This window comes from Choristoneura fumiferana, chromosome 9 (assembly GCF_025370935.1).
Source record: "Choristoneura fumiferana chromosome 9, NRCan_CFum_1, whole genome shotgun sequence".
In the NCBI taxonomy this organism is placed as follows: domain Eukaryota; kingdom Metazoa; phylum Arthropoda; class Insecta; order Lepidoptera; family Tortricidae; genus Choristoneura; species Choristoneura fumiferana.
Genome location: NC_133480.1, coordinates 13041002 through 13055928, shown reverse-complemented (window position 1 = coordinate 13055928; position 14927 = coordinate 13041002). Strand labels below are relative to the sequence as shown.

Here is a 14927-nt window from a genome sequence, read left to right as displayed (position 1 = left end):
TACAAAATTGTAAATATGAAAAGTTATTCTGTTAAACAATGAGCCAAGTGTGAAAGGTGTCTAAAGTGTAAACCAAACAGTTGACATGCCAAGTCCAAGAGAGCGCAACTAACAAGCCGCAGAGGCTATGCAGTGCACAGATAACTGTGCTCTGAGCTGTGACGTACCAAGGATTCAAAACTCGCGAAAAGCTTTTCGTCTACTGCAGGATCATCCGCATCGCAGTCATATCGATTTCTTTTGTACGGGTGTGTGAACTGGTCCATTATGTGAGGTCCGGTCGCTACACTTGACCCAGTTAACTTCTACACTTTTCTAGGCTATGACCTAAAAAAACTTACATAATATCTCGTGTGGCGCGCTGGCATTAGTAAGTGAAGGAACCCTTTCAACACAGGTGGTACATCTTCACAATACTATGTCAGTATTATATTCATAACGATTGCTGTAGCTATTCGTGATTAAATAGCTAACGTTTCTGGGACCTACCACACATAAAATTAAGCAATATGTTTTGTAAGTGACCAATAAAACGTGATTCACGTGGGTACATGGTACCTTAAGGTTTCGTCAATCTGTACTTTTTGTCTAGTACCTTGATTTCAAGAACTCCATGTACTCCTATTTCATTTAACGCTTGCGTGTTTTGCTTTCCATTTTTACCTGCCGTGTTCATTTAGTTCGTCCTACAATTTTAGTGTGGGCGTCTCGCTATGGATTCCGCTCCTTTATCGATTTTCCTGGCCTAATTCTCAGTTCGCCTAGACGTGGGCGTGGGCTAGATTTGCAACGTCCTCTTTAACGATATTGCGTGTTGACGCAAACACTCGTACAGCTTTAAAGTTTAATTATGCCAATAGCATTGGAGTAATTATTAAATCCTGCTTTATTCATTGCAACTTTTGGGTATATGTATTTGAAACTAGTATTTACCCGCGGCTTCGCACGCGTAAATAATTATATCCAGCAGTTGAATTTCTATTGCGGGATTTTACTGAATTCCCGTGGGGATTTCCAAAAATTACATCGTGGTATTTATTGCCAGCGGTTGAGATTTCAAGATAGATTTCAAAAAATTTTCCCGATCCCGTGATAATATTCGGATAAAAAGTAGCCTATGTGTTATTCCAGATGACCAGTCATTCATGTACCATATTTCTTTTAAATCCGTCCAGCCGTTTTAGCGTCAAGGAGTGACAAACATACACACACACACACACACACACACATACAAACTTTCGCATTTATAATATTAGCAGGAATTGGATAGTAGGATTCAAAAGCTCTTAGCGTTACCAAGGGCAGTTTATAACAGTTTAAGCCGACAAAAGCAAGACATATTTCAGCAGCCGGTGGGCGCCGCGTAGGAGGACAAATGCGCCAACGCCCACCACGCGTCTGCGAATGCCTGTATCGCTTCATCAACCAGCTGCACTATCGCCCCACGTCACCTCCAACGCTCGTTATCGTCTCGCCGCTCCCGCTTTGATACCAACCAGACGCGCATTCTACAATTAAAACGAGCAATTGAAAATACCCCGACGACCTCAACAATGAAAGTTCATTCCGCACGATACTGAAAACATTGTTGCTCCATTATTCCTGTGGTTTACGGCGGCATTGTTTTATTTTTGTGCGCTCCGAATTCTGGTTTGTCCAGTGCTGTTTATTTCTGCTTGTGCTCATTGCTAGAATTGTATTAAATAAGCTACATTTAAAAGCAATACTTGGGGCTATAATACCTGATTGGATAAAATTTGGTCGCTTAATCCAAAGCACTATGAAAAACAAGGAAATAGGCACTCAATTTCATAACTGAGGAAACGGCTTCCATAACAATCTATTTTCTTTAGTCAGGAGCATAATTAAAACCTGTTAAGTACTGGTCGCTAGTGGTTGTTGCTGCACTAGGTGCAGGCTGAGTTGCCGTTTCCATGGCGACCGGCCACGTGCAGCGTGCAGCCGTGGCCAACCTTCGCTTGCTGATAACATACCACACTCACCACGCTTCGAAGCCAATCGAATTAGAACCGCGTGCCAAGAGCGATAGAGATTTTTATTTTTAACAACAGTGACTAGTAGTAAATGCATGAAAGGTATGCTTGCTTGATAATGAATTAATGACTGAAGCAAGTGGTTAATTTGTGACTTTAACGGAGCTCAATACTTCATCGTTAAATTAAGTTAAGGCCTAAGATAGGATACCTCAAGTGCCAGTAATTTCACCGGCTGTCTTACTCTCCACGCCGAAACGCAACAGTGCAAGCACTGCTATTTCACAAATAATCATTAATCGGGTAACTTAAAGTACAATTCAATAGAATCTGTCACTGCATATTTAGACACCTATCGTGGGCACACTTGATTATATATGTCCCTGTTGTTGCAATTATCATCTAAAAGGAATCAATAATAGTCACATATTAGGCAGCCGGTGTTTATATTAGTAGCCTGGAAGTGTCTACAGGATTGTCAGATTCTATTGAATTGGAGTTTACCTACTCTACTCAAAGAGTTCATTAGCTTTTGTTTCCCGTAATGATATTGATTGTAATGAACACAAAACATTTTTTGTTCTTACAAATAACGGGACGGGAGAACTTTTGTGAGTGCCGATTGCATCCGCAAAGGTATCTAATCATTCGGCAACACATGTTTCAACAAATATTCATTTAACAAATAACGTATCGCAAACTTTTGTTTCGCAAATTAATCGTTTTATAACACCACATTTCACAAATTGATCATTTCACAAACTCTTTATTTGACAAACCATCATATAACAAATCATTTTTTGACAAACTATTCATTTATTATTTTCGTCATTTGGCAAAACCACGTTTGTCAAATCAACGATTGACAAAAAAAGTTTAATAAAATGTATCATTTGATAAACACTTTATTAGGAATAATTAAGAGGTGCCTGTAGCTCAGGTTAACTTGGTTAAGAAATAGGTTAGGTTAGAACTGAGACCCTAAGAAAAACGAACTTCTGCCAGTAAAGTTGGTTAGGTTAGGTTAACTTAGGTTAGAACTCCAGCCTCCAGTGGTGGACTCGGGGGGAGTTCGCCACAGAAAGCACGGGACGGAGGCAGAGGAGGAAGACTCGCCCTACCATCATGGCGCGTTTTCGAGGTGGGTCGCCTGACGGCGACAGCCGCTGGCAGGGTCGCAGAAGTAAGCCACAAGCGTTCCTGTGGCCCTGCCGCTATGTGGCGAGGCGGAAATTCTGGGGAGTTTTAGTGGGTAGGCCGGGGTCTTCTGCTCCGGGAGTCCCACATATCCGTCCCGGTCCCCCAGCCGGGCGGAATGCGTAATTGCATTTTCTCCCCTGAAAAAAAAAGGTTAGAACTGCGACCCTAAGAAAAAACGAACTGCTGCCAGTACAGTAGGTTAGGTTAGGTTAGACCTGCGATGCGACCCATAGAAAAACGAACTACTGTCAGTACAGTACCTATAGTTATTTAGGTTAGGTTAAGTTAGATAGAGGTACTCGTAGTTAGTCTATGGTGCCCACCATTAGACCGCGCGAGAACGAGGATCAGGCGCCCCCGGTTACCGAAGCGGAATTACATACGGCTGTCCTCTAACTCCGGTTGAAAAAGACAGCCCCAGGGCTCGACAGTATCCCGGGGCGCGCCCTGGTGATTGCGCTGGGTGAGTTGGGTGAGAGCGTTCGGCACCTCTTCACCGCATGCCTGACTCAGGGTCGGTTCCCGCAACGGTGGAAAACGGGCAAACTTACAACTCCGCAAAAAATGAGTTATTTGGGTAATAGACATTTTTAAATGATGATTTGTCATATGATGTGGTTGTAAATTGTCAAGTTTGTTAAAAGTATATTTATCAAATGATCATTTGTGATATGAGCAGTTTGTGATATGAAGTGGTTGTGAAATGAATAGTTTGTGAAATGATCATTTGTTAAACGTTGTTTGCCAAATTATAGTAAACCATCCGCAAACGGTTTTACGCTGCTGGAATACCTAGATAATTTTTCAGTTACTAAATATTAGGATCAACTAGTTTTATCTCAGCCACGGAGAGTGCCGAGCTTTGGAGTATTCTGGGAACTGCTGGGAAAAACGGTGAAAATGGTCCTAAAAGAAACGACGACAAGGACAACACATGAAAAGACTACATGTTACAATAAGAATCAAGTGATGATAAATAAACAAGTTTATTATAGTTTCGTATATACCTTTTACTTTTAAGCATTTTGCCCTTTAGGTTGCCTCATTACTCTTTAAAATCTTTTGCGTTTTTGGTTGAGCATAGCAAATAATCGGAGAATAATCAATATCAATCGCAGCGAAATAGTTTATCATGATTCTTTACTATAAGTAATATAGCTAGCTTGCTGTATTTAATGTCCTATGCCGTCACCAGTGGTGTCATCTTGTCCTATTAATAAAACATACTTCACCAGTGACAACACTTGGTTCAATTGTGTCCTCATCAGAATGGTACGTTTAAATCTCCATTTCATTTATAACTGCTTCAGATTGTTTATGAGAATGTTTATTAGTCGCGTTCTCGTACACTCTGGTTTTTATGCGATGACATATCTATATTAGCAAATGCGTTTTTTTTTTCAATAGCCCTCGACGCTTGCAGCAACAATAACATCCTGCAACTCGGTAATTTCGTATATCCGTCCGTGTAGCAACAGTCGTTTTTGCAAATCATTGAAGTGTATACGGAATTATAAGAAAACAGCAAATCATCATGGATTTAAACATAGCTTCAGTAGAAATGGAGTCTGCATCGTTGAAAAACTGTACTAACTAATGGATACGACTCACATCCCACGTATAAATGGCCATTAATCACGCTTCAAAACGAACTCGATGTGGTATTGTTTGGACAGCATCGCTCGTAACCGACGCGAGTGAGTTGCTGGGGTTTTTGTAGCGGTAGTGCGATGGCGGTGCCGGTGCCGGGCGCCAGATGAGGTAAACACGAGTCGAGTACGCACGCGCTCGACGCTGACGTTGCACAATAGTATTCACGGCGGGCCCCTAGTAGCGACGGCGAGCAGAGACGCGGTTCAGACGCCGTCGCGCCCCGCGCCGCCCGCCGCCCGCGCCGCGCCCCGCGCGCGCGCGCGCTCCTGTAGTTGCCTCGCAGCTGCCGCGCGCGACCGTCGCATGTTCCATGCGACCCGGCTCCTCTTCCACCATAATATGGATATACAGCACATCCGCGCTCTTATCAACATCCAGTTCTCGTTTCTGTGGTTTAGCGAAGTCACCGACAAATATAAATGGATTATATTGTAAAGTGTCAAAGTAATAAGTAGTTTTTTATTAAAAGTCCGCATTGGAATTTCTAGTATGGCAGTCGCCGTGAGCCGACGTGCTCGGCACATGGCTTCATAATAATATGGTGGTGGCGGATATTACATCAAAATGTACAAATAAGCGGTTTTTAGTAAAGCGAGAGTGAAACACGTGTGTTTTGATGGAGTTTTGTGTGTAAAGCGTGGGAAATACACCCAAATTATTGACGGGTTCGAGACATGAGGTACTCGTGGCGTCCACGTCAACCGCATGCCGTGGTTTTTCGCATTCCTATTAGAAATACCAAGTATTAGCGATACTTTAAACTAATCTATTTGCGTGAATCCTATTAAAGATTGCCGGTGTAACAATGGAATGTGGAAAGATATGCTATTGTTTATAAACACATCCAATAGGTACCTACCGCTTTGCAAAAAATTGTTTTGATAACGATCGTCAAATGTTTAAAAATGGAGAGTCATTTCACAAGCGCTGTTATGAATTCCTCGGCCGTAGACAACACGGGCTGCTGCTTTGTTCAAAGTAAAACCTGACCGAGGTCAACGGCTCGGCAAAACGTTGGCTAATCGTTGAATTGCTTTACTTTAGCCTGAATGATCGTGAATTCGTGACTAGAGTCCAAATAAATAGGTGTTAAAACACTAATGCTGTAGCTGTAAGCTGCTATCTACTAGTTATTCCCATTGCTCAGACACTTATTATCAGAGCAGCCTGACCTGAACAAGACCGATGTCTACTCAAACTTATCAGGCGAAAATTCATAATAATTACCAAAAAAATATTCTTACAGGAATCTAATTTTTGCTCTAAGGAAAATGGCGGGCGAATTCTGCCGCCATTCTACAACTCCCATGTCTGTGTAAGCGTGATTGGTGTGCTAGTGTGTACAGCGTCTCATAGTGCAACGTGGCTGCGGCGTGCCATAGCACATAGTGTAGGGCCCAGTAGGCGTGGCCGGAGACATTCTCTCATTGCTGATTTTCTGGTACCACGACGTAAGAGAAATCAAGTTCAATGTAAAGCAAATTTATAAATAAAGAAATATTAATATTAGCATCGTCTTACTTTTTATTTTTGTGTGTAGATTATGCAGTCAAACATAACATAACCTTGTTACTAAATAATACAAAACTTCTAAACAATACTTTATGTTGGTATTTATGTGTAGACCAATGCTTTTTTAGGTTTACTCTCATTCGTTTACGTTTAACAAATTATCATTTCTTAAACGTTTCGCAAACTATTTATTTCACAACCACTTCATATGACAAACTGCTCATATCACAAATGATCATTTGATAATATACTTTAACAAACTTGTCACTACAAACATATCATATGAAAAGCATCATTTAAATAAGGGTTCTTAGTTGACTACGGGACCCTATAAATGTCCATTATCCAAACAACTCATTTTTCAAACTATTTATTTTACAAAACATCAATTTATAAATGATCATTAAATGACAAACTATTTACATAACATGTTTATATTCGTAGGATTTGGTTCTCGTTCCTCTTTTTTGTTTCGAATTTCTAGAGGTCGCAGTTTTATCCTTTTTTTTTCGGGGAGTAAATGCTGTTACGCATTCCGCCCGGCCGGGGGGACCGGGACGGGTATGTGGGACTCCCGGAGCAGAAGGCCCCGGCCTACCCACTAAAAACTCCCCAGAATTTCCGCCTCGCCGCATAGCGGCAGGGCCACAGGAACGCTTGTGGCTTACTTCTGCGACCCTGCCAGTGGCTGTCGCCATTAGGCGACCCACCTCGAAGACGCGCCATGATGGTAGGGCGCGTCTTCTTCTTCTGCCTCCGTCCCGTGCTTTCTGTGACGGACTCCCCCGAGTCCACCAGTTGCTGGGGTCACAGTTCTAACCTAACCATACCAACTATAGGTAATAACAGTACTTAGTTTTTCTATGGGTCAGTAGTGAGGGATACGACGGCTCCAGATCATTTTTTTGGGTCCAAAATGGCGATTTTGGGGCGGGTCCAATCCTAAAAAAAAAAAAAAAAAAAAAAAAAAAAAAAAAAAAAAAAAAAAAGAAACACCCCACTTGGAGCGATTGGACGAGGTCTGAGAACGCTCCGCCTACTCCTTCCTGTACATATGTACTTCACTTCTGGGACAATAGCACTCCGAAGCACCTAATCATAAAAGGTTCGACCCGCAAACAATACAAGCCGCGCGAACAATAGGCGCTCATTGTCCCTTTACCTGCTCTCGGCTCTGGCGCTAGCTCTATTGTTCCACTCACCTGACTACCGTACCTTTTTTTCATTCACTTGTTTCCTTTTACTACCTGGGTTCACCGCACCTCTTGAGTTTTTCGAAATTCATTTGTGGCATTACATTTGAAATTTACCACGTGTTTTACGGTGGAGGAAAACATCGTGAGGAAACCTGCTCAAACCTGCGAAGCAATTCAATGGTGTGTGTGAAGTTCCAAATCAATTCAATCATCAAACTTTCCCCTGCCAATTTCGTAACTTTAAGGAATGGCATAAATCTAACCTAACCTAAACCTATCTTTTAGCAATATAATATATACTGAGCGGCAAAAAAATCTGGTCCTCAATATATGCAATAATAGGTAATTTTGTATGTGGAGTGGGCCAAATTTTGTGCCGCTGAGTATATGAGAAATAGTAAACTATTAAGATTGAAATTAAGAAGTTCGTAAAGTTTGTCATCATCATCATCATCATCAGCCCGAAGCGTCTGCTGGACAAAGGCCTTTAGAACACAATGACGACAATTTGCACTTGCATTTTCCGCTACTCTACGATGTCGTCAGTCACCTGGTGGGAGGCCTGCAACGCTTCGTCTTCCGGTTCGTGTCGCCACTCGAGACTTTTAACGGTTATCTGTAAACGGTTATCGGTATCGTAAAGTTTGTGGGCGTCGCTTCACATTAATGCTTTTCATTAGTACTTATCAAACAAATACATACATACATACTTATTTATGTTTTGAGTTATACCTACACTTAATGTTTTATTTAATTACTCCTGTCTTTTTCGTCATACGATGCCAGTCTTAAAAATGCTGGTTTAAACTTGTACTATAAGCCATCAGCGTCTTTATAACGTACGTTGAAACTTTTAAAATTCTCATCTAAGACATCTCCAAATGCAGGTTTGAACTTGAAGGATCTAAGTGCATACACAGTGAATGATTCATGGTTTCCCTTTTACCAAACACCCACCGTGCACCGTCTTCTATTGTTAAAATTTAATTACTTCGTTTCTATTGACCATGCGCCGCCTTTCTCAAAAAAATGCTGGTTTGTAAAGGTCCGATCCTCTCCTTTGTTCACCGGCATCCTTTGTGTGTACCCACCTCGGAAATATGCCATGCACAAGTCTAAACTTGTAGGATTTCATTGCGTATAAAAGGAAGTTTAAACCATTCCGCTTCATATCGTCTCAAAGAATTCATACGACAAGATCTCCGTCCAAGCGAGTCGTCGCGTAGTGTAAAAAGTTCAGTGTTTGGTTGATATACCTAGCAGTGTTTCGTTGGTCGAAGCGAGTCGTCGCGAAGTGTAAAAAGTTCAGTGTTTGGTTGATATACCTAGCAGTGTTTCGTTGGTCGAAGCGAGTCGTCGCGAAGTGTAAAAAGTTCAGTGTTTGGTTGATATACCTAGCAGTGTTTCGTTGCTGATATGGATGTAAGTAAGCTCTTGTTTTCATTGTATTTGGACCTGTTTGTTTTAATTTTTGTTTGATTGATATTTTTTACTATGTATCTCTGTGTTTCCTTAGGTACCATCTAACTCAACTTTGTAGCATTGTTTAAAATATCGTTTTTTTTTTCATTGTTATAGCTGACTGAAGAAAACACATTTAAGCACTATTATTATCCAGAGAATCACGATGAACTCAGCGATGACGGCGAAGGAACATTAGCTTTCAAAGTAAAGAGGGCAATCGCCAAGAACAAAAGACCTAATAACAGTATTCACGGATTCTTTGAAAAGCGCAAGAAAAAGAAGGTTCCCAAAAACTCTTCGACTGTTAGTCAAGCCACTGCAGATGGTGTTGCTTTTATCAAAGCAAACCAAGACGAATCAGCTTACGCATCACACCTCATTAAAATCGAGGTGTATGATATAGACAAGATTAAGAACATTCCCCCGACAGAACAATGGAAACATGCCGAAGTCCGTGTTAAATATTACGCCCACTCCGAAGAAGATGAACACGTTCAACAGACCAGAGACGTGATCTACAACATCACTAAGCAGTTGTCAGCAAAAAGTGATTGTGTTAATTTCGTTTTAGACAATCAAAAATAATTTCTACTTAATTTCTTTCGGTTACCTGCTTAACTTCTGACTATCCTTTTCTTGTGAAACACTCTCATTGTTTCGTTTGTGGAGGCAAAGTAATAATGTAAAACCTTTTTTCTTTTACTTAGTCCGCCGATATTTTGTTGTATTGTTTCATATCTAAACATTTTTGCCTGCTATACAATAGCAAAACGGTGCGTGTAATCTTTAAGGTTGAGCTTGGCTGGTATAAATAGAAGTCGGTCTCACTTAAAATACCACGTTTCCAAAAACATTCTCATGGATACGCAGAGCTGCAGTTTCTTCGATCAACAACTTGACCAACTAGTTGAAGATCAGGACTTGTACGAGCTATGCGAAAAAGTCGAGCAAGAATATTTCAAAACGTAAGTTACTATTTTTTGTGATAATTGTACTATTTTTTCATGTTTGGACAGCATTGTCAAGACGAGCGTCGCGTTGAAACTTGTTTGATGTTAGCGACTTTAGGAAGGGGTGGCACCCTTGGGTATAAAAACCGAGTCTCCTTGCCACTTCAACCATTGTGACCGTGCCGGCGATTGCATTTTACGAATTTTGTTTAAAATGTATTTCAATTTGGACTTATCGCTAAACGAAGTTGCAAGTTTAGACAAATCTCTAATTTTGAGTAAATTCCATCGTTACATTCGAATGTGGTTTTTAAATAAAGTTTTACCGGTAACATGGTTAGAAGATCTGGATTTTATTCCATATTTTACACCATGCAATGGACACAATTATAACATGGAAGAATCTGAGGCATCTGATGTAATTGATGGTGTATTTCCAATGCAAGCATACTGTTTACTTTGTAAACATGAAAAGAGTTAGTTTACATATAAATTTACCTTCGGTGTGTTTTACAGTTTATATATATTAATATTAATGATTAATTTATTTTTTACAGATTTTTGCAAGCTGAACTAGGAGGATGCGGTGTAAAAAGAAGGTCATCTAAATCGACCAAAAAGACTCCAGTTAAGGCAAAGAAAATACGCTCTAACCCACCAGCCAGCTTCACATCTACGTCAACCGCATCGTCTTCAAATCAAAATGTGAGTACAGAAATTAATGATAATATTGAATGTTCTGTGTGTCAAGTGTCAGTATCGCGAAAATATTATACAAATCATTTAAAAAGTAATACTCACAAAAATAATGTATTAAGTATCAGCAGAGAATTTAAAAATGTTCAGATAATTGAAAGCGCGTTTGGGAATAGGGTAGTTACGTACAGAATTGCATCAGATTCAATTGCAAATCAACCGTTAGAAACACCGAGATTATTTTTAGAAAACATTAAAGACAAAATATTTACATTATTTGATCAATCCATAGCAGAGCACTTTGTAGTAAAGGTAAATTTTATACTTCATGCCGACTTTACACAACAAACTAAGCAATTAAATAATACATTCGATTTTCAAACGTTTAATTATGTTGTTTGCAAAGGTGATTCTAAAGACTACATATTTTCATTACTTGCAAACGAAATTATAAATAAAGTAACCAATTTCGAAAAAAAAGACAGCGGGTGGAGTCTAACAAAAATAAACTATTTAGACATGAATGTGAATAAATTCAATCCATTACGTGGTTCATCTTACATAGATTTACCAAAAGATATAAAGAACAAAAATGCAATTATAAACGTCCAAAACAAAGATCATGAGTGTTTTCGTTGGGCTGTATTATCAGGGTTATATACACCTAATAACAATGTGAACAGGGTTGCGTCATATAAATCTCACAGGAATAAATTAAAATTTGATAATCTATCTTTCCCAATTAAAATAAACGATATCCATAAATTTGAAATGTTGAACAATCTCAGCATTAATGTCTTTGGTTTGGAGTACGACTCAGAAAGCAAAAAAAATAAGGTAGTTGGTCCATTACACTTAACAAAAAGTAGGAAAGCCACCCATTTAAACTTGCTGTACATAAATCAAGGTACTAACGGACATTATTGCTATATAAAAAGTCTTTCAAGATTAGTATCAAAACAAATGACATCATCGGAGCATGCGATCTATATTTGTGATGGATGTTTAATTTATTTCAAGTCACGCGAAAATTTGCAGAAACATCAAGATCATGATTGTTTCCATGTCTGTACAAACTTGCCCTCTGAAAACGAAGCCAAGAGAAACTGGTTTAATGAATTAGTTCCCTCTAGCGAAATATCATTTAATAATTACGATCGTAAATTGAGGCTCCCATTTGTAGTATACGCAGATTTCGAAGCGTTTTTAAATCCTATTAATACTTGTATAAACGATCCAAGTAAATCTTCGACTACTAATATACAGGAACATAAGGTGTATAGTTTCGGATATTATATAAAATGTTCATATGATAATACTTTGTCTGTATATAGGACATATACAGGTGAAAATTGTGCAGAAACATTCATGAAATTTATTAAACGTGATTTAGAGAACATTTGCAAGAAGAACACTTTTGTAAAAAGTCCTTTGCCTTTAACGGTACAAGATAAAGTAACCATCGCCCAAAGTAAAACGTGCTACATCTGTCAAAATAATTTAAATGGTGAAATATTCATTTCTTACAACCATCATACTGGTGCTTTTGAAGGAGTAGCTCACCCGTCTTGTTGTCAGAAATATCGAACCCCTAATTTTGTACCTGTGTTTTTACACAATTTAAGTAACTATGACGCCCATTTTCTAGTACATGGACTGGGATTTGAAGAGGGTAACATAGAAATTATTCCGCAAAACAAAGAGAAATATATTTCTTTTTCGAAGCAATTAAATATTAATAATAATCGTACTATGAAATTAAAATTTCTTGATTCTTTTAAATTTATGAGTAGTAGTCTTGATAAATTAACCAAAAATTTACTACCTGAACAGTTTCAAGAACTTCGGCTAAATTTCCCCTGCGAACAAGACTTTAAACGTTTATTAAGAAAAGGGGTATACCCATATGAACATATGACATCTATAGAATCATTAAAATTAACTAGCCTTCCCGAATATAAAGCTTTTTACAGCTCATTAAATGATGTCAATATTTCAAAAAATGATTACCAACATGCCTGTGATGTATGGAATCACTTTAATTGTCAAAATATGGGAGACTATTCAAACCTTTATTTAAAAACAGACGTTTTGTTATTAGCGGATGTATTTGAAAATTTTAGAAATGTTTGTATGGAAACATATGGATTGGATCCTGCTCATTATTATACAGCACCGGGTCTAAGTTGGGACGCCATGTTAATGTACACCAAAATCAATTTAGAACTTCTAACTGATATCGACAAAATTACTTTTATAGCAAATAATATAAGAGGCGGCATTTCCCAATGTAGTAACAGACATGCAAAAGCAAATAATATATTTATGCCTGAATATGATCGAACTTTGCCATCATCATTTCTGATGTATCTCGATGCAAATAATCTGTACGGTTGGGCAATGTCACAATGTCTTCCCACAGGCAAGTTTGAATGGGTGGATGTGAATACAAATTTTAAAGTACCTGATGACGCTGAACATGGGTACATTTTGGAAGTTGATTTGGAATATCCTAATAACTTACATGATTTACATTCTGATTTACCATTCTGTCCGGAAAATGTGTGTTTAGGCGGCTCTAAAGACAAAAAGCTGATTCCTAATTTGCATAACAAAACAAATTATGTCATTCACTATAGAAACCTTAAACAATGCTTAGAATCGGGGTTAAGTTTAGTTAAAATTCATAGAGTTTTAAAGTTTGAGCAGAAACCGTGGTTGAAACCATACATAGATTTGAACACACGTATGCGTTCTATGGCCAAAACAGATTTTGAAAAGGACTTCTTTAAGTTAATGAACAATTCCGTGTTTGGCAAAACGATGGAAAATGTAAATAAAAGAGTTAATGTAAAATTACGGAACCACTGGACAAATCGCGGAAAAACTGAAGGCGTTGAATCTTTAATTGCAAAACCAGAATTTCACAGTTTATCTATATTTTCCGAAAATTTGGTTGCAGTTCAACTGAAAAAAACAAAAGTTTTGTACAACAAACCTATTTACCTAGGATTTTGCGTACTCGATTTGTCAAAAACGTTAATGTATAACTTTCATTATGATTTCATGAAAACTAAATTCAAAAACAATCTTAAATTGCTCTATACAGACACGGACAGTCTGGTTTATCAGATATTTACAGAAAACTTGTACGCTGATATAAAGCCAGATTTGGTATCGCACTTTGATACCTCTGACTATCCTCCGGACAATGTATACGGTTTTCCATTAGTGAATAAAAAACAATTGGGATTCTTCAAAGATGAAAATAACGGCAAAATTTTTAAAGAATTTGTTGGTCTTCGATCAAAAATGTACGCAATGGACGTACAAAGTACTATAATAGCAAAAGCAAAAGGTGTCAATAAATGTGTTACCAAAAAATTATGTATGGAAGACTATAAAGACTGTTTATTCAATAGTAAAAAACTGTTGTGTGAAATGATGCGGTTCAGATCAATCAAACATGTAATATTTACTCAAAAAATAAATAAAATATCATTATCACACTGCGACACGAAACGATATTTGTTGCCAAATTCAACTGACACGCTTGCTTGGGGACATAATAGATTAAAGAACATTCAATTTTAATATTACTTTCTGTACAATATGTGATGATACTAGTGATATAAAAATTTATTTTCATTGTACTTATATACTTATAAGGTTTTGTAATTGTTGCGCATGCACTAGCGATAAGACGATAAAAATTGGTTTCATTGTACATATATATAAAAAAATTAAAAAAGGTTTTGTAATATTTGTGCATGCACTACTGATAAGACAAAAAATGTGTATCCTACTATAGATTTTTTGAAAGAAGAAAAAATTACTGCCAAGTTTCTTGCTACGCATTCTTCTTGGCAATGATGGTCTTTCCGAAACGCTGGTAGTTTCAATAAAAGATTTATAAAATAGTATGTTTGTTTCTTTGCTTTTTTTACCTAAAAACCCAAACGAAAACTATATAACCATATATGAACTTTAATTTCTATCATTTGTGACTAGGAACTTTTGAAATCAGCACGTATTTCCTTGCATAACATAATAAAGTAATGATTCACTTTTGTCATCCTTTCACGGCCATAGTAGCTGGTCCAAGTGGTTGTGGAAAATCAAACTTTGTCACAAACTTTTTAAAGGATTGTAAAATAATATGCGACGTAGATTTTTCGGAAGTAATTTGGTGTTATGATGAAATGCAACCTTTGTACAACCTGGACAATGTAAATTATAGTCAGGTATACACCTGATATCAA

The 14927-nt window shown here is 38.0% G+C and overlaps 1 protein-coding gene across 2 annotated transcripts; it reads left to right on the top strand.

Annotated features, from left to right (window-relative positions):
• Positions 1–8499: 8499 nt before the first annotated feature.
• LOC141431329 (uncharacterized) lies at positions 8500–14586 on the top strand. Of its 2 annotated transcripts, none has more exons than XR_012451712.1 (3): positions 8500–8977; positions 9134–10445; positions 10527–14586. XR_012451712.1 is itself a non-coding variant. In XM_074092480.1 (3 exons), the coding sequence occupies exons 1-2, from the start codon at positions 8972–8974 to the stop codon at positions 9602–9604; spliced, it is 477 nt and encodes a 158-aa protein (XP_073948581.1). In that variant the 5' UTR covers positions 8509–8971; the 3' UTR covers positions 9605–9984; positions 10527–14586. The 2 variants fall into 2 exon arrangements, 1 of the variants encoding a protein (XP_073948581.1); XM_074092480.1 differs by having other exon boundaries at positions 8509–8977; positions 9134–9984.
• The last annotated feature ends 341 nt before the right edge of the window (positions 14587–14927 follow it).